The sequence below is a fragment of the Macaca fascicularis genome, chromosome 10, assembly GCF_037993035.2.
Source record: "Macaca fascicularis isolate 582-1 chromosome 10, T2T-MFA8v1.1".
Lineage (NCBI taxonomy): Eukaryota > Metazoa > Chordata > Mammalia > Primates > Cercopithecidae > Macaca > Macaca fascicularis.
Genome location: NC_088384.1, coordinates 115,251,858 through 115,278,338, shown reverse-complemented (window position 1 = coordinate 115,278,338; position 26,481 = coordinate 115,251,858). Strand labels below are relative to the sequence as shown.

At 47.4% G+C, this 26,481-nt stretch overlaps 1 protein-coding gene across 3 annotated transcripts in view; it reads right to left on the bottom strand.

Moving 5' to 3' along the window:
* ZNF831 (zinc finger protein 831) overlaps positions 1-26,481 on the bottom strand; it is a 111,935-nt gene that overhangs the window by 43,171 nt on the left and 42,283 nt on the right. For all 3 annotated transcript variants that reach the window (XM_074003250.1, XM_065523359.2, XM_015430020.4), the window contains 3 exons: positions 21,258-24,989; positions 20,011-20,147; positions 8,894-9,045 (listed from right to left, as the gene is read on the bottom strand). In XM_074003250.1, the coding sequence (XP_073859351.1) occupies positions 8,894-9,045; positions 20,011-20,147; positions 21,258-24,953 (3,985 nt within the window). In that variant the 5' untranslated portion in view covers positions 24,954-24,989. The remainder of the gene's footprint in view (positions 1-8,893; positions 9,046-20,010; positions 20,148-21,257; positions 24,990-26,481) is intronic.

Sequence of the window (26,481 nt, the reverse complement as noted above, 5' to 3'; positions counted from 1 at the left end):
GGTGGTTATTTTAGGTGATTCATAAGCAAAAAGTTAAAGAAAACTGAATTGCACAATGATGAAGCTGTTCTCTCTTCTATTCTCTGTTAATCTTCTGATTAAGGAAAGAAGAAAGTCTTGACTAGGTGCTAATGCATCTTGAATGCTTCCCTAACACTTCCAAATCTCTTCTTAGCAGGAGTATTCCTAGGGCTCACGGACTTCAGCTCACAACAGATTCTGTCTGGAACTTATATACCAAAAGCATTGTAGTGTTTGTATTTTTGCAATGTTCCCTTAATGGTGCATAATATTAACTTTTCATTTTCAGTCTCGATAAACAGCTTCTCTTTGAAATAAATGGACCTAAGTTTTTTTGTAAGTGCACCTAGGGGTAAAAATAAGAATCACATAGGTGACATGCAGATGCTACAAAAGTTCTGAAGGTAGCACCTAGATGATTTCAATTTAGGAATCAGTGCTGATCCCCAGATCAATCATCTGGGTGCCTCTGGGCAAGTCACTGGACAACTCTCTAAGCCTCAGTTTCTCCATCTGCCAAAAGAGGATAAAAGTCACTCATCACAGGTTTGCCCAAGGGAATAAATGTGTCTGACCTTCCTAAATTGAAAGCGCCTCCTGATTTTAGTTATTGAGAGAGTTTTCTAAAATCTCCATTGGAAATATAGCCCTGAACCTCGCCGTGTTTACTGTTATAAACCATGCCAGCTGCAGGAAATTGCAAAACCATAAACTCAATGTAGTTCTTATCGTTCAATAAAACATCTCCCTCAATCAATATGACTTCAGATGTGTCATCTGGGCACAGGGCCACGCTCAGCTCCTCTTCACTGTTCCAATTTTAGTCTGTGTACCAGGAGAAGCGGCACGACATCCAATGTGCCCAGCAAAAGCCCAAATAATTAACCTCAACCACATCAATGTTCTCCATTCAGTTCCGCAAAATGTGTTTCTAAGGAAATATATAAGAGCACTCTTTATACCACGGAATGTTTTAATGTACCCAAGCATTCAAGTAAATAGAACAGGTCTCAGTTAATGGAACTTTTAGCACAGAGGTTTTCAATAATAATAATTTTTTACAAAGCTGATATGTCATCAGCTAGAAAGAGATGTGCACATAAATATAAAAACAGGGCAAATCTATTTATGAGGCTACTTTTTGCAGCCCAAGGGTCAATAACTATCATATTAGGAGAATGATAATAAGGCTGTTTGTTGATGGGCATTAGGATCACAGAGAACAGGACGTCCCAGTTGAAATACAAACAAAATCAGTGATGTTGCCTTCATCCCCCCACCTCCCCACATTCTGAAAAATAATCATTTCAGAGCAGTGACCTCATCAGAAATTGTGTAACCACAACCACAGAGAATCTTCGGCAGCTTTTGCTTAGGTAGCGTCGCCCTTCGTATGGATGTGTAATTTTCAGTTGCTTTTTCTAATGGAAAAATGACACAGCAGCACGTGAGCACGTGCAGACACACACACGTACATGCGAAGCTTATCTTTCTAAGCGAGACTCTAACTGGGAAAATAGTGGAAAGAGCATTTTCAAGACATGATTTGCTGTGAATTTCTCCTTAGGCTAGAAGGCATGGCTTTTGACTGAGTGGCACCAGCTGACCCAAGATGACATGGAGTAGCTGTCCGGGGGAAAACTGCCCCCAGCTCCTATGCTAGAATAAGAAAGGCGTTCCAGGTAAGAAATGAATCGGCAGCACAGTCCCATCACACATGCATTTAACCTACACCCTGACTGTTGAAGCTCACCCTTCCCTGACCCAAGAAGACACAACTCCACTCTCTTGCTTAATCCTCACCACAACAACTCAATCCATTAAGCAGTTTTAGAGGTTTAATGCTGCTGTCACAGCAGTTTTAGAGGTTTAATGCTAAAACAAAATGGCACACACCACGCAATGAAGCAGGGATACTTGGGAATTTCTCATACCCCTCTCCAGTGGGAGGATTTGCTGTTTATCTTCAAAGCTGCCTACATGGATGGATGGCCTTTTTTCTTTCCTTCTTTCATCTCAGCAGTCCTCAAACATATTGTGTGCGAGAATTTCTGTTCAGAGTTGTATACACAAATCGTACCCTTATGATAGATTTGCAGGATTCTCAAAGATAATTTTGACAATAGGGATTGTGCCTTGGGGGCCAGCTTTGGAAATGAACCTCACCACCCTTTACAACATGACCCCACTTTAGTGTGGGAGAGGACGTCAGGTTAAAAGGCATGGAAACGACATTAGCAGTTCCATTACTACTTTTACCTCCCCAGAGCTTCCATCCATAAAACAGAGGTGACATAAGATGACTCCTAAGATTGGAAATGGTGATTCCATAGAGTTGAATTTTACGGTTCCTCTACTGCCATCCCACTGGATACCCACTGGGTTTTTCCATTATTGACACAACGCACACTCAGAAACCAAGACTCCAGGTGGCATGCTCGCTCTTGTTCATGCTCAAAGAAGATTTGGGGGCTGGTCTTTGCTTGTGCTTTCATCTGAGACTAAGCTTCAGGAACCTCAAGGTAAAGAAACTTATGTTTGTTAAATTGTTCATTCAACAAACATTTATTGAGGACCTGCTACAATGCTAGGCCCCTGGATGCACACATGGAGGAGATGACCTAACAGCTTGGTAAATAAGGTCTTCTTTAGTTGACATCATTGCTACAGGGGAAAGGCCACCTAAAATTAATTCATTCACAATTCATTCGCAATACCACAATTTCACAGTGAATAGTATTAAGGACTTTGAGAATTTCTCTGGAAAAACGACCAAACCAAAAGTTGTGAAAATAAGTTAATATGCCTACAAAGATGAAAATAAAACCTCCATTTTGGAGGTTATAATGGCAAACTATGAGCTAATTGTTAAAAATCAGCAAAACTTAGTCAAGTATTGATGAGGACATACATTTTTACATAAAATTGTAGGGTAGACCAATGGACTATTTACCTTGCATTTACTTTAATTGCTAGGTCATCAAGAAGGATACCCCCCCAAAAAATATTATAGAGCTTTATCAATTTTTCCAAAGACTTCTCTTAAGCCTCTGATATTCAAGTCACTCTTCTAGAGTTATCAACTTTGTCACTCTTCTCTTGTTCATTTGTCACCTAGTCTGATTCTGCCAGTGGGTGTGAATCAGCAGGCTGCCAATGGTCTTTTCTATCAATTTCACAAAATGCAACATCTTGAGCACAATTTGCAATTTCACTTAGCGATCAATTTACATGATATTGCAAAAATTAATCTGAAGGGCATGGATGGATGTGATGGTAGGCAGGGAGACAGAGAATTGAATGGGGTCTATATTTACCAGCAGTCTATTAGGGAAGGTTATCATATTCCTACCTAACCAGCCAACCTTATGACTGGAGTGTTCCATAAAGAACATCTGGATTTTAAGGTAGACGCCTGTTTTCCCTGGCACATCAATGACTTGATATCTAAGAACTTTTTTACCAATCCCTTCAATGAGACAGCCCTAGTCTATGAGATTAAATGCACCCCTCAGCCCTTATCCTAAAGCGAATGTGATGAGGAAGGATGTTCTTTAAAATAGCAAAACTTCTGTCCATTCTTAGTCACACAGCCTGAGGTGCCTGGGAAATACACCTTAGTTGATACTTTAAAAGAAATTTCAAGTTTCCTGCACCAACTAGCTGGAAACTTGGATGGAATGGACTACTGGATTTAGGATTAGGGAAAAAAGACTCCGTTGTCCGGGGAGTCTCATAGACTCCAATCAATGTACAATCTTATACATTAGGTCTTTATCCCTCATAACTCCTCTGGCCTTCTGCTTTCAGATGACTTCACTGCCAAGCCATCTGTTAATTCAAATGATTAGAACCATGCTTTTGGAATAGTTTAGGAGTGAAGAAAATTAAACATCTTTTTAAAAAATATTTTTTAAAAAAACATCCTTTCTCCATCTTCCTCTTAAGTTATTGACAGGAAGTGTCTCCAAAAAATAAAGAAGAAAAAATTATCAGTTATCACATCTTATTTCAGTCCCTGGACAAAAGCATTCATGACTTCTTATTTCTGAATGTTTTACTGATTCTAGTTGGCCTATAAGGATTAGGATCTAAAGTTTTTCTCTACCTTTAAATTGAGAAATCCCACCCACCCCCACCCCGTGTCCCGCCCCCCCAACACACAAAGATCCTTCTCAATTTCTTTGTTGGATTCTACCAAGTTTCCCCAAGTTACAGCCCCTTGGGTCACCCAAAACAGATTACCCCATCACTGTACCGCCATGGAAAACAGGTCATCTCTCCTTCAGAAAGAAAAAAACACAAGCACACTCACAAGCACACCCATGTACACGCGCACGCACACACACACACACACAAGGTCAGCTCCCTCACCGAGGACCCAGCTCTGATCTCTCCATCCGGGACGTGCCAGGTCAAAGGAGACTCGAGAAAGTTGTTTGTAAGCAGTGGACCGCCAGGCTCAGCTCTGGGTTCCTTTGAAGTGACAGTGCTTTGTCTTCAAACACCCAGTGCCCTCAGAGTGCCTGTCACTCCACTGTGAAATATTGGTATTGGCTAGGGCTGGTAATAAAACCCCTATGCCCCTTTGATTTCCAGTGGTATTTATTTTAAAGCATTCTTCCACCCTCCGACTCCATGGTGTCCATCATGATCTGTCAAGTCCGGCTTGCTGGTTTGCCCTACCAGCCTTCCCGGTCCCCTCTCTGACACTTCAATAAGGAGCAGTTGGTGATTGATATTCTCTGGGCTGGGGCTTCTACCACGTCCTGCAGCTCACAGCTGCCCTGCAATGGACACCCTCTACATCCTTCCTAATTGCTGGAGAGGAGGGCCTCTGAAAATGGGAGCCAGGGCCCTAGGCCCCTGGTTCAACTTGATGCTCAAATAACAAACATGAAAGCATAGACATTTGTCACCATTCCAGGCTATTCCTGGGGCCTTATTACCTATGTAAGGGGATGGGGTGGTAGAGCTGTGTTCCCAGGAGGAATCTGAGCTATGGAAAGCCGCTTGTTTCTTAGATCTATATTCAGGTTTTGTTTCTGAATTTTTTTTTCCTTGGATTTGGTTTTATTCACCATTCATTGGTGCCCCCAGTTTGCTCTTGGGATTTAAGTGTGAAGAAAGCAATGCAATGCTGATGTTGAAACAGGATGTGTATGGAAGTGGGATTTCCCCCGCATGGAGGGAGCTCAGGATCTCTGGGATTCCTCCATTAGTCCGTGGGGTGAGTGTGCAGGACCCTTCCTGACACTGAAGGGAAGAAGGGGTGAAAGGGCTTTTCATTCTGGGCTTTCTGCTCACACCGAGGCCCCCAGGGTCCCCATGAGCATGCAGGGTAAGCTGCAGATGAGGCAGGGGCGCCCGCTTCCATGGAGCATGTTGGGAACTGTGTCCCCTGTGGAGGGGAGAGAGGAGCAGGTGTTCCTGCTGCAGCTGACACAGTCTCATGCTCAGGGCCAGCGTGTGAGCCGGACAAGTCAGGCCACAGCCAGATTTCAGCTCCAACAAACACCATCCACATACATGGCAGCCCCGTCAAGCCCCATCCCACCAGCCACTGGGCTTTTTTCCTGAAGGGAAGCCAGTGGGCCCCATAGCTATCAGCATGGAGGCTACCCGTGGTCACTTGGACAACTGTTCCCCCAAGTGTGGAGCATGTCCTGCTGGCAGTGGCTGGGGCAATTCTGTTTGAATTGTATTAGGTTTACAATAGAACTTTCCTGCAAAAATGGTTTACAAACAATGAGAGCCCAGATTATGTGCATTCTTGTGCACTGAGTATCCATGTGTGTCCCTGCCTTTTTTGTTTACAAACACATTTTAAGGTCACTTCTGTTGGTTCAGAGATAGGATAAAACCTGTAAGGATGGTTGAATAATGGCCCTCAGGTCCTAGTCCATGGAACCTGTGGATGGTTATGACCTGAGTTAGAAAAGAGTCTCAGAAGCAGTAATCAAATTAAGGGTCTCAAAATGAGATAAGCCCATGTTTAGTGAGGCCCCTAAATCCAATGACAAGTGTCCTTATAAGAGAAAGACAGAAGAAGATATGACCCACAGTGACACAGGGAGAAGTCCACATGAAGATGTAGGCAGAGGCCACAAGATGTAGCTCAGGCCACAAACCAAGGAAATAGTTGGAGGCCCCAGAAGCCAAAAGAGGCCAGGAAGGATCATCCCCTAGAAAGTCCAGAGGGAGCATGAGCCTCTTGGCCTCCAAAACTGGGAGAGAATCCAGTTTTATTGTTCAAAGCCACCACGTTTATGGCAATTTCTTACAGCTACCTTAGGAAACTGATACAGGTGACACCCAACTGGAGACACTGTCATCAATGGCAGTCCCACGTCTTCGGGCAGCCCAGCATGTGCCCAGCCCACCTACACTCTATCTGACCTTCCCATGTTCCCTCTTCCTGACCCTGAGCCTTTATCCACTCAATCCCCAGTCCAGAAAGCCTCTGTCTGTTCTCCCTACATCCAGATTTCCAAAAGAACCACCATCTTTCCAGAAAGAGCCTCCTTTTTGTGTTCCCCCCCACCCCCGCCCAACACTAATGAGATGACCTCGTCCTCTGCTGAACAACAAGAAAACACTCATTACCCACGTGCACACTCATGGGCGCTCAGCATGTGCTAACTGTCGTGCACCTGTGTTTATAATGCTGAGCGTATGATGATACTTGGCCATCTGTGCTGGAGTCTGCAAGGCGTTGCTGCACCTTGAATCTCACACTGACAGACCACTGACATCCTAGACAGACAGACAGATGTCCCGGGGAAGCAAACTGATCTGCCAATGTCATTCCCAGTGGCATTTGAGCTAAGGGGTGGTCAGTGGGTCAGTCTGTCTGTCTTTGTCCTGTACCACATTTATCGAGAGCAGGGGTCGCCTTTGTTCCCCTCCCTGTCACAGTGCCTAGTCCAATGCCTGGGAAGCTAAGCAGGGAGGCTGATGGGGAGTTCCAGGAGCAGCTCCATTTGGCTGTCCTTAAGGTGCTGGGAAGAGAGCTGGTGGTAAGCTCCTCCATGGGGGCAACTGGCAGAGCTCTGGCTGATTCTGTTGGATTCTACCAATGACCATCAGAACCTCCTAGGTAGAGGGGCTACCAGCTGTCTGCCAGCATCTCAGCAGGGGTTCCATCCAAGCTCTACTCCATAAAGGAAAATTCGAGAACTGGAGCTGATGGGGGCAAAAGTGAGGGAAGAGTCCATGGGAACAGGGAACGAGGAGTCAACCAGCAAGTACCATGACCCCCGGGAGCTCACTTTGCACTTGGAGTTCCCACACCTCTGGAAGTCACCCACACACACACAATTCTGTGCACGATTCCCAGGTGCCCTGAGTTGGCACTTCAGAGGGGATTGGGCTGGCCCTGGATTCCCAGCTGTGGGTTATACATTGGAAAACTCTTAAGGAGAGAGGAGGGGCATCCACAGGGCACCTGGAGAGCACAGAGGTGACATCAATGGCCCCTGTGGCTGTCACAAGAAGGCCCAATGATAAAGCAGAAAGCTGCATGGCCCCCTGGCCTTTGCACGGGGGAGCACACCCTCTTGTCCTGGTGGTACAGACCAGCATTTAGCCCTGAGATGCCCTCCATGGGGCGTGGCAGCATCAAGCACAGCTCAATGGGCAATTCCGCTGGATATAGAGGAGGGAGATGGAGGTGCAGATGAGAGGTGCAGATGAGAACCACAGATGAGGAAGAGAGCTCAGAGCCAGTTCCCTGATGGAATTTCCACCTACCCACCCCCCTGCATCCCAGCCTCTCCCACATGGGGCTTGACCCTTGACCTTCCTTAACAAAAACAACCTTTCCTCTTCAACAACTGGCCCCAACTGTAAGATGAATTCCTGACTGGATTTAAATTCTCTCTGGGAAGCAAGACTAGTCCTTGTCCTTGCCTACCCTGGAGGCCTTTGGGGGTTGGGGAGCAGAGGTGTGGGGAGAGCACTCAAGTGCCATCTGTCTGTAGGGGGCACTGGAGCTACACAAAGGTGGAGGCGGAGTTGCCCCAGCAAAGGATCCCCTAGGGCCAAAGACCTCAAGCATGAGAAAAAGCCCAGGGTTAGCCCTTGAGCCAGACAGACAACAATGAACCACAGAAGGATGGTAATTCAGGCACTGCTGGCCAGATGGGACCCTGCAGCCTTTCCCACAGGGTATTCATTTTTCCCAATCAACAATCAAGCAAGGCTAAGGCTGAGCTCCTTAATGCTGGGGAGAGGGGAGAAAGGGAGAGGAAATTGAGGTCCAGAGAAGCTGAGCCATTTGCCCCGGTTGCCCAGTGATTGCAGCTTAAAATAGCCATTTTTTCCAGGAAGCAGCCCCACTTGGTTCGCCCTTTATTTATTTCCGAGCATGGTGAAGAGTGTGCCTCTTACCACTCCACATGTAAGCAATGTACCCTGCAGTTTCACAGAACTACTCATCCTTCTACTTCACATGGGCTCTCAAGCCCATCCACAGACCCACTTTAGCTTTACAATAGCCCTGCAGAGAGAACTAAACAAGCTTTCTTTTTAGAGATGGTGAAAGCAGAGGCACCAAGAGCTGTGATTCATGTTCTCCTGAGTCCCAGAGGGAAGCTGCACCTGGTTCAGAGCTTGGCACAGGTGGCCAGTGCTCAAGGATGTTGATGACTTCTCAATATTGAATTCTCCGTCTTCTACCGCATGCCCTCCCCACTAGTTTAGGGTCACTTCGATTGTCTCATAGACGTCACGCCTCTGTTACTCTCCCTTTTGGGCCTGACCCTTGCGGCACTTGGGGCTGACTCCTGCCCATCCCGAATCCCCAGTGTCTATGCCTTGGGTGGGTGCCTTCGAGTGCCCAGTCTGGATGCACCTCCAAAGAGAGCATTACCTGCTATTTCTGAAGAGGTCTGTCCAGGGGTCCTGCATGGCTTCACTCCCTCGAGTGGGGGAGGGTGGCGGCTTCTTCTTCGCACCCAGGTTGGTGTGCGAAGTCTACTGGCTCTCAGCTGAACACAGCTCTGCAAGAAATTCCTTTTGTACCTGTAGAAGAGAGAAGCACACTTGCAGCAACCAGCCTGGAGAGCACATGCCTGGAAAAATCTGGAAAGTCCCTGCGGGGTGCCCAGGAGAACACGGGGCTCAACCTCTAACTAGCTGGTCAGCTCTGAGCAACTCCCGATCCCTCCATACCTCACCCCCCACCTCTCCAGGACAATGCGCCTAGCTTCAGAGGTTGTTGTAGGAACTAAATGAGGTGGTCACAAAATGCTTCCCAGGATGCTAACTCATAGCAAGGGCTTAGTCAAGGATAGTTGCTGCAATTAGGTTTTAAGCTATGTGGTCTTGACTACTTGGTTCACAGACTGTCCAACAGATTATTCTTCAATGATGGAAATGTTCTGTAATCTGTATTGACAAATACGGTAGCCATTAGGCCCATGTAGCTATTGTGCATTTGAAATGTAGTTAGCGTGTCTGAGAAACTGAGTTTTAAATTGTATTTCACTTTAATGAATTCGAATAGCCACATGTGGCTAGTGACCACCGTATTGGATAGTATTCTTCGTAGACCTTCCATCTGGAGGAGACCTACGGAATCATCTGATTTATTTATCTTCAAAACAAAGTATTCACATCTCAGAGGGAAGGCATGATGACAGTAGAGAAAGAAAAATACTAGAGCTTCTATTTACATTTATTTTCATCTAGTCTTTCTTATTTCTATTGTTTCATGTCATTTCTTATTTCTATTGTTTAATGTCATAGAGTAGAATATATGTATAATCTGTAAATGAACAAATACACATTTAATAGAGTGCAGGCTATAAATTATTTTACTAATAGGACTGTGCAACCACAAACAGGCCATCAATCTAGTCTAGCACCCCCATTATACAGGAGCAAGAATGAGACGAAAAGCCAGGCCTGTAATATGCCTTAAGCTCTTTTAGAAGATCTTTGCACTGCTTCTAACTGCCTGGTCAAGCCACAAATAATCCCTTCCCTTTACGAGCCTCAGTTTACAATATTTCTACTTCACAGTGCTCCTCAGAACTGGCTATTTTCCTTTCTCATTTATCTGAGCCACTGCCAAGATCCAGCCGCAGTCCCGTAATCACCAGGGCTGCTCACAGAATTTTAAATAAGATCTGCAGAATGCAGTATCCTCTTGGGCGCTGGTTTTTCCTGGCAGCAACAATGAGAAAGTGACATTTTGTTCATCTTTTCTGGCCTCTGTGTTTGGGAGAAGCTCCCCTCATCTGGGCATGATTGCCTCCCCTGCCTGGGGCAGGAGCTGTTATTCCCGGGGGGCGGTTGTGGGGTTTGGGGGGCGGTGGTGGCTGGTTTGTTCTTTCATGCAGTTGTCAAGACCACAGGTTCCTGAAAGAGCTATCTGAGCCAGGGTGGGGACCGACAAACCCCTGAACCAAATCCTGCAGGGCCTGGGTGGAGAGAGATTTCAAAGTGCAGAGACAAAAGGAGGAAGGAAGGGGTGGCACATGGAGAGAATTCTTCTACCTGCTGCTGGGTCACCTTTGCACGAGTCAGTGGGTGGCTGCCACACACTTGCAGGTGTTAAGAACGGCACAGTTTGAACTGCAGGGAGGTTTTACTTTTAGAAAATTAGGAAACCGGGATCTTTCTACTCAAGCAAAATAATGAGGAGAGAGCTAGGAAAGGCCCAGCCTCTGAATTCACACTTCATCAAGGTGGAATTTCAATCCTTTTGTCTTCGAGAAGAGCCCAAGTGGACCTTGGCAATGTCTTCAAAGGACTGTTTAGTTTAGTCATGGGCAGGGTAGGTTTCTGTCTTTCCTGGTTCTCCCAGAACGTTCTGTGTGCAGCCCCTCCTGGAGAAGCAGCATCCTGGCTTAGGAAGGTTTTGCAAGCTCATCTCCACCACCAGCCATGCAAGGCCCCTCAAGGTGTGGCTAGTGCTGTTGGGGCCCCATCCAGGAGACTTTCGCCAGGCTGCACCTCCACACCCGGTTGTGAGGGTGACGTGCTCCTCACCCCGCTGACACCTTCATCAGGCTCTCTCAGGGAGGGACAGTAGACCCAAGGACTGGGTCTGGCAGGTGTATGCAGCCCACGACACACACATTCCTTTCTGGGGCGAAACTATGAGATCTGACATGCTATTTCCCTCACTTTCCTCTCTTGACCCCACAAAGAACAAAGCAAAGAGAAGTGCAGTGGAGGTGTGGATGGCAGAGCCGCTGTATCCTGCTAAACAGGACCTGGGACTGCTGTCAAAGCTCTGGGGCTGTGGCCAACATGACAAAGAGTCTCAGCCACGTGTGGTGGGGGCCACATGCAGCAGAGGCCACGAGGACTCAGGGCCACATCTGTAGGCCTTTGTTTTTACCTCACTGCAGAGATTGTGTTCTCATTACTGAGAGTGCTATCTCATTGAATAAGTAAATTGTGTGATGACTAAAGTGAATAGACACATGGCTTAGACAGATAAACATCCACTCCATAAGGAAAAGCACTAGCTACTAATAGAATTGCATTCTCAAACCCCAGGATTTTTTCTTCTCTACTCTCCCCTTCAATGACTAATGTATATTTTAGGGTTTTACAGGGTGCCCTTCTCCCATACAACCCGCAATCTTCTCCTTGCTCATTTCCATTCACTTGGGGCTTCACAATTCATTGTTCCATTTGTTGGAAGCTTCCTAGGCACAAGTCTCTGAGTGTTTCATGCTTCATACAGCACGATACACAGCTACAAATTAATCAATAAAATCCAGTTCCATGGTCCTGCGCTTGCTTTGGGCAAGGCGGGGAGGTATTTTGTGAGTGCTCCGGATCTCTATGCCTCTAGTTTAATGTCAGGGCAATTAGTCTTCTGAGTATGAATTTTCTGCGTTTTTCCATTTCCACTCTGAAAGTGGATCCTGCATTTTCTAATCTCTCTCCTTTAACTCATGTAGTTTTGTTAATGAAAACAACTGTTTTCATTACAGTGTGGTATTTGTAGTTGGCAAAAAACATAGAGATGAATGAAAGCAGAATGAAAGGCCCTGAAAGAAACTTCAAGTATAAACAAGAAGTTAAAATTTAACATGTAAGTGGCCAAAAGTGCATTAATGGAGGGGTCTGCTTGATTTTTACGGAAAGGTGCAGCTAATAAATATTTTAGGCTTTGTATGCCACAGACAATCTGTGCCACATATTCTTCTTCTGTTTTTATATGGATAAGCTTTTAAAAATAGACAAACCAAGCCAGGCGTGGTGGTGCGTGCCTGTACTCCCAGCTACTCCAGAAGCTGAGGCAGGAAGACCACTGAGGCCAGGAGTGTGAGACTGTGGTGCGCTATGATCACACCTGTGAATAGCCACGGCCCTGCGGCCTGGGCAACATACTCAGACCCTGTTGATCAAATATATATATGTATAAATAATGTGCTGCTCATGGTTAAAGTAAGTTAAAAACCATATTTAACCCATGGTCCATAGTTGTCTTTATAAACAAAAATAGAAATAAATATTTCTCTATATATGAATTCATATAAGAAGAAAATATAAGAGAACATATCTGCATATTTTTGAAAGTAGGAAATTGAGACTAAAGAAATATTTCTTAGATATACCAAAAAGTAATAACCATAAAGGAAAAGACAGCCCCATTTGACTACATCAAAATTTATAAATTCTTAATGAAAAAACCGTGATTATCAAGGTTAAAAAATAAGAACTCCATTTCCAACAGCACAGTGGACTCAATACTCTGACTGATTACCACCAAAATTATCCTTATACTGAAAATAATTAAAAATGCAGCATAAAATGTAAAAATTTTTTAAACTTATATTTAAATTTATTTATGTTCTGATTAAAAGGTAAGAAATAGTTCAAAGGCAAAAACCAAGTGAGAGCTGCACCCTGGAAAAGTGAGACTGCTTTCACTTCAAGGAATCTGCCAAACCAGGTGAGGATGACCTTCCCATTTTCGTGCTCTGGTGCAGTTGAGGGTACAGGACTCAAAGCCCAGAATGTTCTTCAGTGAGAGGCAAGTGGAAGACCCAACGTCCCTTCCTGCATAAAGCTGAGACCTCTGAAAGGCATACTCTCAATATGTGGGTGAATTAGAATTAAATACTCAGTACCCCTACCACCTGCCCAGGGAACATAACAACAAACAAACGAGCACCCCCAGGCACCCAGGGGAAGCAAAACAAATATTTATTGGAGGAATCCACCTTCAACCCACATCTCAAAGTTCCAAAAATATCAACTAACTGTCAAAAATTTTAACACAAACAAGGAAATAAGTTAACATATGTGACAGCAAATATATAAAACAGAGTCAGATGTGCCAAGACTTCATATGTTGTCATTGACAGATGCAAAACATTAGATGTGTTTTAAAAAAAAAAAAAAGGTTGAAAATCAGAGTCAAGGGCAAGAGACTATAAACGTGATCAAGCAAATTAGAAAAATAATTAAATAAAACTTTTTGGAAATAAAATATAATTCACATAAATAATTAAATTTAAAATTTAGCAGACCAATAAAAGTAGGGGAGATCAACTAAGAGGCACTGCAATAGGCCGGGGACTTCTGACCAAGACTTTACAAAAGTAACCAACTTTACCATCCCAAGTAAAAAACTGAATAAAGATACAAAACAATAGTGTTCAGGGCATTGGACATTGAGCAATAAGGGCAGTGATCCATGAAAGAAGAGAAACAGATGAGGTAAGCCTGATGACACCTCAACTTATTGATGAAGAAATTTTCCAGGTCTGGAACCATTTGTTGAAAAGACTATACTTTTTCCACTGAATTTCCTTTGAGCCTGTATGAAAAATCAATTGACCACAGCATGGTCTATTTCTGTATTCTCTATTTTGCTCTACTGATCTGTGTATCCATTTTGATGCAAATACCACACTCTTTGGCATACCTTAGCTTTATAGTAGGTCTTAGAGTCAAGAGGCGTAATCAAGTCGGCGTGCTATTTGCATTGAAATAGACAAATAGATCAACAAATGATGCTGGAACAACCAGATAAGATATCCACAGGCAAAATAAGAACTTTGATCCATACATCACACCATATGTAAACATTAAGTGGAAATGTATTATAAACCTAAATATAAAACTTAAAGGTATAAAACTTTAGAGAAAAAATTAGAAGAAAAGCTTTGAAGCTCTGTTAAGGCACACTTTTCTAAGCTATGACACTAAAAACATAATCAACAAAAAAAGGTACATTAAATTTCATCAAAGTGAAAGACAGTTGCTTTTTAAAAGATGCTACTAAAAGAAAAGAAAGATAAGCCACAGACTGAAAGAAAATATTTACAAATCACATTTCTGATAAGGAACTTAGAATATATAAAAAAATTCTCAAAACTCAATAAGAAAACAACCCATTTTTGATGAGCAAAAGATTTGAAGAGACGCTTGGCCAAAGAAGATATACAAACGCTAAATAAGCGCATAAAAAAAGACGCTGGATATCATCACTTGTTAGGGAAATGCAAATTCAAACTATAAAGAGATACCACTACACAACTATTCAAATGACTAAAACTAAAAAGAATTACCACACCAAGTGTTGGCAATAATGTAGAGAAATGGAACTCTCATACACTGATAGTGGAGATGTACAATGATACAACCACTTTGGAAAACAATTTGGCAGCTTCTTAAAAAGTTAATAATACATCTACCATATGGTCCAGGCTTTTCACCTCTAGATATTTTCCCAAGACAATTTAAAGCATATGTCCATCCAAAGGCTTGCAGACGAATAATTGTAGTCATTTTATTTGTAATAGCCGCAAACTGAAACAAACCAAATGTCTATCAACAGGTGCACTTATATACAAATTGTGACATACTCACTCAATTGCATACTAGTTAGCAACAAAAAGGAATGTGTTATCGATAAACACAACATGGATGAACCGCAAAATAGTAATGCTAACTGAATAAAGCCAGGCAAAAAAAAAAAAAAAAGAGAGAGCATATATTGTATGATTCTGTTTCTACAAAATTCTAGAAAAAGCAAACTATCCCTATGTGACAGAAAGCACATCAGTGGTTACCTGGGGATGGAAGGACTTCAGGATGGGCAGAAAGGAGGAATTACAAAGGGACAGGAGGAAACTTTTGGACTTGACAGATACGCTCATGATCCTGGTTATATTGTTTCACAGGCATATACATATGTCAAAATTTATTTAATTGTATGTTTTAAATATGTGCAATTTATTAAAATTTAATTATACTTTAATAAAGCTTTACAAAAAATAACTCAGTAGATTAAAAAACTGGTAAAATTTTAAAGACAGATTTGAACAAAGTATCCAGATTATAGCACAGAGAAACAAGGTTATTAAAAGTATTAAGAGACATGAAAGATAGAAAAGGCCTAATATATACTATATCAGTATTTCAGAAAGGAAGGAGAGGGAACAGGACAGAGGCAATATCTGAAGAATGATGGCTAAGAATTTTTTATAGAGAGACACCAATCCACCAATCAAAATAGCCCTGTGGATTCCTAATGGAACAAATAAAAAGCAACATACATCTATATATATCAAAGTAAAACTATGGAACACCAAAGGATAAAAGAAGATCTTAAAGTTAGCTTGAGATAAAAGACTTTCAAAAGACAGATGAGTAGCCTAAGAACTGCCTTCTTTACCACAAAATGGAAGCTGACGGATAGTGCAATGATAGCTTTGATGTGCTGAGAAAATAACTGTCAACCTGGAATTGTGTACCCAGCAGACATATTTTTCAACATCAATGATGAAATAAAGATATTTACAGAGTAATAAAAACTAAGAGAATTTTCTTCTCTAATAAAGGAAATTCTAAAGAATATGATTTAGGTAGAAGAAAATAATCCCAGAAGGAAGATCTGACATGCAGAAACAAATGAAAAGACAAGAGATGGGCAATTATGTGGGTACATATAAATAAATGGGCTTAAAAAGACAAGTAATAGGCTTGGAAACATATTTGCAGTATATATAACAGGCAAATAATACATATGAATCTAGGATATATATAGAATCCTATAAATTATATTCATCACTTTAAAAATTTGATAACAACAAATATTAGGAAGCATATGAATGAAGGGCAAACTCTCACTCATGGATGAGACACTCTGTAGCAATCAGAATGAATAAATTTAATCAGTATGTCCTGACACGATGAGATCTTCAGAAACACAATGTTGACCTTAAAAATCAAGCTGAAGAATGATAAATAACTATGATACTTTTATATGTACTTTAAAGACACCAAACAATATTATATATTATTGGTGATTTGCAAAGTATGAAAACACAGATTGATACGATTTGTGCCAAATACATAAAACAACATAATCATCTTTTAAATTTTTCTTTTCTATGTATTGTTATATAATATTTAAGGTAATATTTTACTTAGAAGAGAACTTTATCATTCTCTGTGAGCTAAGGACTATAGAGCAACCTCTGCTACAGTATTTCATTTTCTGTAGAACATTAAAACAACTGAAAGTGGGAAAATGAATCAAGTACTAGGCTTCCTTCTTGTGGAGAGAACACAAAGGTTAGATGATAGATAGACCGAAGATAGACAGAGAGATAGAGAGATAGATATGTAAGTGGATGGGTGGGTGGGTAGGCAGATGGATGGATAAATATCTACAAACATATGTGTATGGGTGTTTGGATAAACAGTGTGGTAGGCAGAGTAATACCTCCCCTCAAAGATGTCCATGCCTAGATCTCCATGCCCTCGTGGTGCTGATTCTTTTTCTGAGACAGGGGAGCCAGCCATGTGAGGAGCAAGAGGAGGAATGTGCAGGTGGAGGTAGAGGGACTAGCAGGTGCAAAGGCCTTGAAGCTGAAATTAACTCAAAAGACAGTCATGAGCCAACAAAAGGATCAATGATAAACAAATCACGATCAACCAATAAATGTTTGTGGAACAGCTTCCTTCTCATTTGACCCAGTCAGGAGCTCTTGGTTAGAGCTCCAAGTCCTTGTTCAGACTCTTTCCTGTTCTGTAATGCCCCTGCCCCCCTCCTATGCCCATCCATGGGCTCTTGTTGTGATTTGTTGAGTGGAGAGGGTGTCTAGTCCCACAAGGCCAAAATTTGCGAACTCAAATCCTATGGGGGCCAGGCAGATAGCATAACTGAGAGAGGCTGGCCGAGGGTAAGACATTAAGGAGAGGTGAGCTACAGAGCGCAGAGGAGAGCAGAGCTCTTTTTTTTTTTTTTTTTTTTTTTTTTGTTGAGACGGAGTCTCGCTCCGTCATCCAGGCTGGAGTGCAGTGGCCGGATCTCAGCTCACTGCAAGCTCCGCCTCCCAGGTTTACGTCATTCTCCTGCTTCAGCCTCCCAAGTAGCTGGGACTACAGGCGCCCGCCAGCCACCTCGCCCGGCTAGTTTTTTGTATTTTTTTTTAGTAGAGACGGGGTTTCACTGTGTTAGCCAGGATGGTCTCGATCTCCTGACCTCGTGATCCGCCTGTCTCGGCCTCCCAAAGTGCTGGGATTACAGGCTTGAGCCACCGCGCCCGGCCAGGAGCACAGCTCTTACCCACAAGGTGTGGCCACTGCTCATCTCCAGCTGGCTGGTGCTATGTAAGGAGGCAGGCCCAGTGTCTTCAAAGCTTCCCATATTTCAAGAAAAGTTAGAAATCCAGATTTTTATGAGAAATCTTTACATCTAATTATGTGGCTGCTAAATGCCAAAAGTTTTAGAGCACTGGCCTAACAAGGGTTTTACATGCACTGTGTTTGGCCCAAGAGCTGCTAGTGGGTTTGCAAGGTGTCCTGGAGTGATATCTCCATGCCTCCTGGGCTCTAGTCTGGGACCCTCAGCCTGGATAAGAAAGTTTTCTCGGCCACCTCCAGGTGTGGGCACCAGGCGCACAACAGGTACATGGTAAATATTTTCAAATTAGTCAAGCTGAAGTCTTGGGAAAGTGGGAGCTGTTAATGAGGCAACTCATCCTCTCCCCTCTCCCCACATCTTTCCAACGATGCCTGGAGGCTTCAGGCTCGTCAGCTGTCAGTCAGATGTAGTTGAGCCCTTCCTCCTTATTGGTGAGATACTGAGGAGGACCAACAACCACGAGCCAATGTCCCTTGGTTCCCAGAGCCCCGCATGCAGCTCCTCCACCTGGATGGCATGCATTCCCCTTTCCTCCAAGAGCAGACTCGAATTTTCCTTTGGAAGACTGTCCTTCCCACAGCACCAAGTTTGGGCCAGGGCTGATGATAAGGCTTGGAGGTCCCATTACACAGGCAGGCAGACCTTCTTTTGTTCAGACTACCTTGAGTCAGGCTTCTGTCTCAGGACCCTGAGTGATCCATGAGCAAGGAGGGACGCTAGAAAGGAAAGCCCCACTCCTCCAAGCCTGCTCTCAGAGCCACGCCAGCACCATCACCTGGCTGTGTCAGAAATGCAGAATCTCAGGCACTGCAAGAAAAATCTAGAAAACGCCAGGCCACGAGCGTGCCCAGGACAGGCTGGGGTGCACCAAGACAAGCCACTAGTTGGCACACAGGCTATGGAAGGAGACTGGCTGGTTCAAATCTGGGTCCTTGGGGAGGTTATCTAAGCTCTCTGTGTCTCCATTTCCTCATGAGAAAAATAGGATAATAATACCATCCACATCGTGGGGGGTACTTTGTGGGATCGCCTGAAACGACGCACACCAGAAAGCAATTAGGGAAAGCCTGGCACACAGCAAGCGCCTCATAATGTTAGCTCTGAACACATGGTCCCGGAAGACCATTGATAGAGGCGGAAGGGGGAGCCAGAAGAGAAGAGGTCATCTCCAGCCACTGAGGGTCTGAGCAGCTACAGGGGATAGTTGGGAATTTGGATTGCCCCTTAAAGAATGTCCAGGTTTTGGAGAAATTACTGACAGGCTATGTGCAGTGGCTCACACCTGTAATCCCAGCACTTTGGGAGGCCAAGGCAAGAGGATTGCTTGAGGCCAGGAGTTCGAGCCCAGCCTGGGCAACATGGCAAAACCCCGTCTCTACTAAAAATACCAAAAAAAAAAAAAAAAATAGCTGGGCATGGTGGCCCATGCCTGTAACCCCAGCTACTCAGGAGGCTGAGCAGGCAAATCGCTTGAACCCCTGAGGCAGAGGTTACAGTGAGCCGAGATTGTGCCACTGCACTCCAGCCTGGGCGACAGAGTGAAACTCGGTTTCAAAAAAGAAACAGAAAGGGGAAAAAAGGACTGACGGTCTAGAGGGAGAATGTTGACAGTTGAGGTGTGGAGTATAAATGCATCAGGGATCTGGGATTAGAATGTGGATTAGAGAATGCGGTGAGGGTGAAGGGCGAGCAGAAGAGAAGGAGATCACAGGGAAAATGATGGCAGAAAGAGGACAGGGGTTAGAGAATTTGCTTTTTAGCTTGTATGCAATGGGCAGCCTGAAGGGTTTTGAGCAAAGGAGAAAGACAATCCAAGAAAGACACAATGAAAGAGTGGCAGGAAAATCCTCATGGCCGCCCGTTTGTTGGGGGTGGACATTTGCATATGCATACCGCAAAGAAAAGCCTGGAAGGGCACACTCCTGAATGCTCACGGTGATTATCTCTGCGTGGTGAGATTACTAGGATGTTTTATTGTCTTCTCTTTGCTCATCTGTATTGTCTAATTTTTCTGCAAAAGACTTTCATTGCTTGCATAATTAAGAAAGCAATAAAAGCTGTAAATAATTAACAGGCTCTCTCTTCCGGACTTAAGTTGAATGGATGTGTTTTCCACCCAGTTATTTCAAAGATTTGCTGGATTCCTGGCCTTAGAAAGGTGCCATCGAAAAATACACAGGCGATGAGTTGTAAGGGGTGGGGGACTAACGGGGAAACAAATTCAGTCCTTTAATCATGAAACTCTAAACCCTAGCAAACAGGAACTCTTTCTCTGGAGCACACGGATACCTTTCAAATCCCATAGTAAATTCTTCTTGGGGTTTTGCGGAAATGACCGAGGTGGCCACTCACCCTACCTTTTAGGGTTGGTCCTCAGTTTTCTCTGCTTGCCGTTCCCATGAGACATCTTTGCCCTCCGAGGCAGGCCTTTCTTCCCTTCTGGCTCAGACGCCTGGTGCTGGGACATCACCCCTGGGACTGTTGGGTAGGAGAACTGAAAACACCAAGCATGTTGGCATCACATTACTCAAAGTCCTCATGATGAGGAAAACTCCAAAGGGTTCTCACTCTGCAGACAGGATGCCTGTCTATAGAAATCAAAGCGGAGATACTGCATCACTAAATGGCCTGAGCCCCTGCAAAGTTCAACCAGGCAAGGGCAGAGCATTCCTGGACAGAACCTCCTGAAACCCTGCCTGGGCTCGATCCACAGAGGAAAGCCTATACCATCGGTGTTAACTGGAGGCCAAAGAAACACGGTGACCAGCCCCTTTACTGTCCCCTAAATCCACCTCCCCAGGAGCCCCCGCACCTCTGGGGCCCTCCTGATTAACCCACTACTCTCAAGATGAAAACAGCATTCCCCACAACTTTGGGTTCCACCTAGGGAAAGCTGAACAGCCTGCAAGACTCTGGTCTCCAGGCCTTTGTCACTGTCCACAAGGGTTAAATTACAGCTGAGCCTCCAGCACCTTCCTCAGTGGCCGTGGCCCAAGCCACCCCAGAGCAGGACTAAGCTCTCAGTCATCACAACCAGGTGTGTGAACTCCCTCTCAAGGTGGAGCTCGGCATTATCAGTTCATCACCAAGTGAGAACAGCTGTGAGCATCCACCACCTTCCCCCTTTTCTCTCTGCTCCCAGGAACCTGAGAGGGAGGCCTGAATCCAATCAACAGTAATTCCTTCTCCAGAATCCCCAGTATAATGACTCTCTCAATTATTGGGAGTCTCTGGTTTATAATCTTAGAACGATCCAGAGAGCTCACCTCTCTGCTGGAGTGTTTCATTTTACTTTTTGCTTCTGTTACCAGGAAGCTCAGTTAAATTTTACATTTGGTTATGAAGACTATCTCACCTAATGTCTCGAGGATAGTAATTCTTTCCTTTGGAATTTATGTTTTCCACAACTCTGTTAAGGTTCGCATTTGGGCCTTTATTCCTTCCTGCCATCTCTGTGGTATCCCCAGTCTGCCTCAGGAACAAGTGAGCAGTGAGCAGCAGATGCTACATAGGATGGCTTCAGACTTCCCTCCCACACGAGAGGTCCTGCGGGGTCACGACACACTCTCTCAACCCTGGGCCCTGGGGCAAAACCCAGCTTTACCTTGGACATCTGCGCCAGCCCTCCCTCTCCAGGGCTTGTCCAGGTCCATCCTCCACTGCTCCCAGGAGGGCCACTGGGACCCTCATCTCGGAGGCTGCTACCGGGAAAGTGCGCCGCCAAGTACACAGACGCCGCCCTTGCCTTCTGCTCCGCGGGCAGAGGGACGCTGCGGCTCAGGCAACACCACGTGAGCCGCGGCTCAGCCTTCAGTGAGGGAAAGGGGTTGTGGGGGCTGTGGGGGCTGTGGCTCCGGGACGTCCCTGAGTGGGAAGACAGGGCCAGCTCTGGCCAGCCTGGGGACACACCCTGAGGCCGAGTGAGGGCAGTGAGGAAGGAGCCAGGCTGGAGGCGGGAACACGGGTCGGGGCCCACCAGGGGCCCTGAAGAAGGATCTTCTGGGGCATTCTCAGGAGGCTCCCCCAGCTCCCAGTTGGGTACCCAGGGATTTGGGACATCCCCAGAGGGCCTGGCCGTTGCCAAAGTGCTGCCCATGCAGAGGCGATGGATACGGTCGCTGTCACCCTCCATGTCCTGAACTAAGTGTGCCTCACACATTGGAGTGGGCGGGGAGGAGGTGGCCTCCCTGGGAGCCCCGGGTGCTGAGATAGGCGACTCCCTGGCTGCTGGCCTGTTAGTGGCCATCCTGTCCCCCTTGTCCCCCCTCAACTGTGCCCCTTTTCTCCCATCCCGTGGCCTGGAAGAGCTGAGGTCCTCCAGGATGCTGTCCGCCTCACCTGGGGAGGGGCCTGAGGCTGGGCTGGGAGAAAGAGGGGTCCCCAGTGCTGACCCAACAAATGATGCCCGTTCCTCAGGCCACCCACTGCTGCAGAGAGAGTCCTGGCTGTGCCTGGGTCCCCGGGGAATGGGCAGTGGTGAGGGGGTCTCTGCCTGAGGTAACCTGAGGAGGTACTTCGGGGAAAAGGCATTGTCTGCCAGGGCAGAGAGGACTCTGGGAGCCTGAGGTGGGGTGGCCAGTGGGGGGTGCTCCCCAGGGGCTGGGACTGCAGGATGCAGTGGGGGAGCCTTGTCCCTTGGCCCCACCCTCTTCAGGGCAACAGAATCAGCAGCCAAGGAGGCTCCAGAGGACTCCAGAAGCTCGCCCCCCTGCCTGGCACTCTCCTTCGATCCCCCTGGCACTTCCCCAGGATCAGCGTCCTGCTTCTGGGATGACAAAGAGGCAGCCTGCACGGGCCTACCCGGGGTCTCTGCGCCCACAGGCTCTGGTTGCTCCCAGCTGTGCAGGTCCTCCACTTTCAGCTTCTTCCTCTCCGAGGGGAGCTTGTCCTCCCCAGAGCCACTGCTGGGCCATCTCAGGACAGTCTGGGCCCACGGGCAGGTCTCCTGAACATCCCCCACACCTCCGGCGCCTCCTTCCAGCTTGGGGTCTGGCAAAACTGGCCTGGGGGCCTCTAGGTCACCCCCTTTGAGGGGGCCAGGTGCTGGGGTCAGCTGCCACCCCAGTTCCAGCCTCTCATTTGGAGAGACCAGGGGGCTCCGACTGCCTGAACAGGGACTGTCTCTGCCACCCAGTGCAGGAGATGACACAACCTCTTCCACCCTGGGTCGGTTCCTGTCTCCTGTCCTGGCCACCATCTCCCCATGCTTAGTGGGCTCAGTCACCAAGGAGGCCTCCGGGGCTGGCGGATTTCCCCAAGGCTCTGGCGTTGCCCCTGTGGATGTGTCCTCATGGACAGGGGTCCTCCTGTCTTGGGTGGGGACTGTGCCTGAGCTCCCTGCTGCCTCTTTCTGCAGGGGAAGGCCCAGTTCTGTCCCACTGCCCACTCCCGCCTCCCTGGTTTTCTTGCCTCCATGGGGACTAGCTTTCATTTTCTGGTAGATCCTTTTGAATGTCTCATCCCCGTACACCTGCCACTTCTCCTGAGAGAACATCTTCAGCCTCCTCTGGCCACACTTCCTGCCGCCTGCTCTGCCCTTGCCGGCTACGGCCTCCCGCGCAGCAATTCTCTTTACATCTGTGTCCTCTGTGGGCACCGGGGCATCGCCAGTGGGGATGCCTGGCAGGTCCTCCACCGCGGCCTGTCTGACCAGGGCCCGGGGATGCCCACCAGGAACGTCAGTCGAGCTCAGTCCCGAGCGGCAGCCAAGGCGGGCTGGGCTGGGCCTGGGGCTCAGAGGCTTCTGCGTCCTGGGCCAGGGGTCCCGGGGCTCCAGCCATGTCCTGGAGCCCTCGACGAAGGGCAGCGAGTTGCTCCTGGTGACAGGGACACATTCCACGGTGGTGGAGAGCTGAGTGGGGACGGAGTGGAAGAACAGGGGCCGAGACTTGTCTGGAGGCGTCCAGGTGGAGCGCGCGGGGCCCAGGGCCCTCCTACGGCCCGGCTCCAGAGCGCGAATGTCAAAGTGGAAGGAGTCCTTGTAGGTATAGGGCGTGGGAAGGTCGATGCTGCCCTGTTTGGACAGCCCGGTCTTCCGGGGCCGCACGTTGTCCAGCTGGGCATCGTCCACCACCGCCTGGTTGTGGGAGATGAGCCGGGCGATGCGCTCCTCCAGCCGCTTCTTCTCCAGCTCCAGGCCGGCTCCTCGCGCCCCGGGCTCGGCCCCCGCGCCCCCTGGTCCCGGGCCCGGGCCGCCCTCCCCCTCGGACTCGGCGCTGTGCTCTGAGAGGCTGTGCAGGGGGCTGCAGGGCGCGGGCGGCTGCTCCGCGCTGTCTGAGCGTGACAGGTACCCCGAGTCGGTGCTCTCACACTTCCGCAGCCGGCCCTCGGGGGCCTTGGCATCCCAGGGCTTCTCAGCTGCTGTCGCCTGCTGCCGCTGCAGGGCGCACGGCTTCCCGACGGTCGGAGACTTCTGCTCCGGCAACTTGCGCCAGAGCTGTGTGCTGGCTGTGAGGGCAGAGTCCCAAGGAGCCTCTCTGTCGGCAAATGCGGACCCTGGACAGGGAGCAGCTTCGGTCTTCATATCCAGGTTCTTGGCAACTAGGGGCACGTGGGCACCTGGAGAAAGGGGTCTCTCCGAGGCCCCTTCGTGCATCTCCTGGCTCCGGCTCTCACCCCTGCAGTCTGTTCTGGGAGGCTCTCCGGCCTTGTCTCCTTCCTCCAGGAGGCCGCCCCCACCCCCCTCGGACTCCGAGGACAGCCGGGAGTTGTTGAGGTGCGTCTGCGTCCTCCTGTGCTTGTAGAGATTGCTCTGGGTCTTAAAGGCGATTCCACAGGTGGCGCACGGGAAGGGCCTCTCGCCCGTGTGGGATCGGATGTGCTTCTCCAGAACACTGGGCTTCAGGCAGTCGCGACCACAGTGTGGACACAGGTACTTGCCAGCATTCCGCACCTTGCCTGGGCTGCCCAGCGTGGGGCCCAGGCCTGGCGACAGGACAGGCAGAGTGCCCACGATGTTCACCGTCAGCGTAGGGGCCGCCGGCTTCCCCACCTGGGTGGGGCCAGGCCCTTCAGGCTGCAGCACAGGGCTAAGTATGAAGGGCACGTTGCCCCCATCCAGGCTGCCCGTCACCAGCGGGGCGCGTGGCTGGAGGCCCCCGGGAGGCACCGTGTGGTACAGTGGGATGGGCAGGGCCTTCAGGAACACAGTGGGGGCCAGGCCCTGCTCTGGCGGCAGAAGGACGGGGCCCAGGGTCAGGTGGGGTGAGGCCTGGCCACCTGGGGCCCCTGGAGGGCCAGGAGTGGGAGCTGGCTGGTCCCTCGGAGGAGGGGCAGGGCAGGTGGGTTCTGGAACCTCCATTCCACATCATCTGGACGGCCCACGATGCTGGAGAACCTGCAGACAACAAGCAGACTTTACCATCGGCACCTCTCCTCTCTCCTCATGCAGTAAATCTTCCCCACCCCGCACCAAGCACTTCACCACCCAACAGAAGCCTGACGATCGCCCTACGAATGTACTCTCATCCGAAAGGGAAAGCTGAGGCTCTGAGAGCAGAAGGAACTTGTCATACAAGCGGACACGCGGCAAAGCGGGATTTGGACCCAGATCCATCTGAATCCTGCCTCTTATTTAACATGCCATCTACACAGGTCCATGGCAGGTTTGCCACCATCATTCCCTGGCACCAGCACAGTGCCACATGCAGAGACTCAGAAAATGTGCTGACTTCACGAAAAAGTCATGCAGCTTGTCAAGGTCCTCGGAGTTCACAGTGATTCCATGCATTTGCACAAATCCCTTTTCTTCTCTGGGACTGTTTCCAGATCTGCAAAATGGACAGCGAATCAGGGCCTTCCCACTCTGAGGTTCTGAGTCTCCACTGCAGGATGAAGACAGTAAGAAAAAAATTGACCCAAGGAAAGGCTTGCCAGATTTAGCAAACAAAAATCCAAGACTCCCAGTTCAATTTGATACACAATGCATAGCTCTTTAGTGGGAGTATGTCCCAAATATTGCATGAGAATTACTTTTGGTATAAGTGTGTCCCAAATCTCACATGTGCCATGCTTATACTGAAACACTGAGTGCTGCTTATCTGAAATTCAAATGTGGCTGGGCATCCTGTATTTGATCTGGTGACACCACCAGGAAAAGGAGCACTTCCTCAGCCTCAAGACAAGACTTAGATCTCTGCTTAAAAGTGGGGCTTCCAAAGCCCCTCCACATTGAGTTAGGACAAAACTGGTTCCCTCTAAGCCAGGAGGAGTAGCTTGGCAAATGCTAGGGGAGAGAGCAAGAGAGGTCCAGCTATGCTGTTCACATCACAAAGGAAAAGCCAGATGCAAGAAGGAAATTCTGGACAGGCCCATGACTAGAGAATCAGGGGTCCCCAGATCCTTTTTCCACAGATACCCATTGCCAAGGAACTCCATAAGCACACTTCACCCATCCCCAGCTCCGCTCCCCAAGAAAACCACATTCCAGCCATTAGCAGCAAGGTGTTCTAAGCAGGGTGTGGTAGAAGTAGTAGCACGACTGGACATGGTGGCTCACGCCTGTAATCCCAGCACTTTGGGAGGCTGAGGCAGGCAGATCACCTGAGGTCAGGAGTTCAAGACCAGCCTGGCCAACATGATGAAACCCCATCTCTACTAAAAATACAAAAATTAGCAGAGCATGGTGGCAGGAGCCTGTAATCCCAGCTACTCACGGAGGCTGAGGCAGGAGAATTGCTTGAACCCAGGAGGTGGAGGTTGCAGTGAGCCAAGATCATACCACTGCACTCCAGCCTGGGTGACAGAGTGAAACTCTGTCTCAAAAAATATATAAATAAAAATTTAAAAATAATAAAAAACATAGAAGTAATGGCACATTAAGCTGGCTC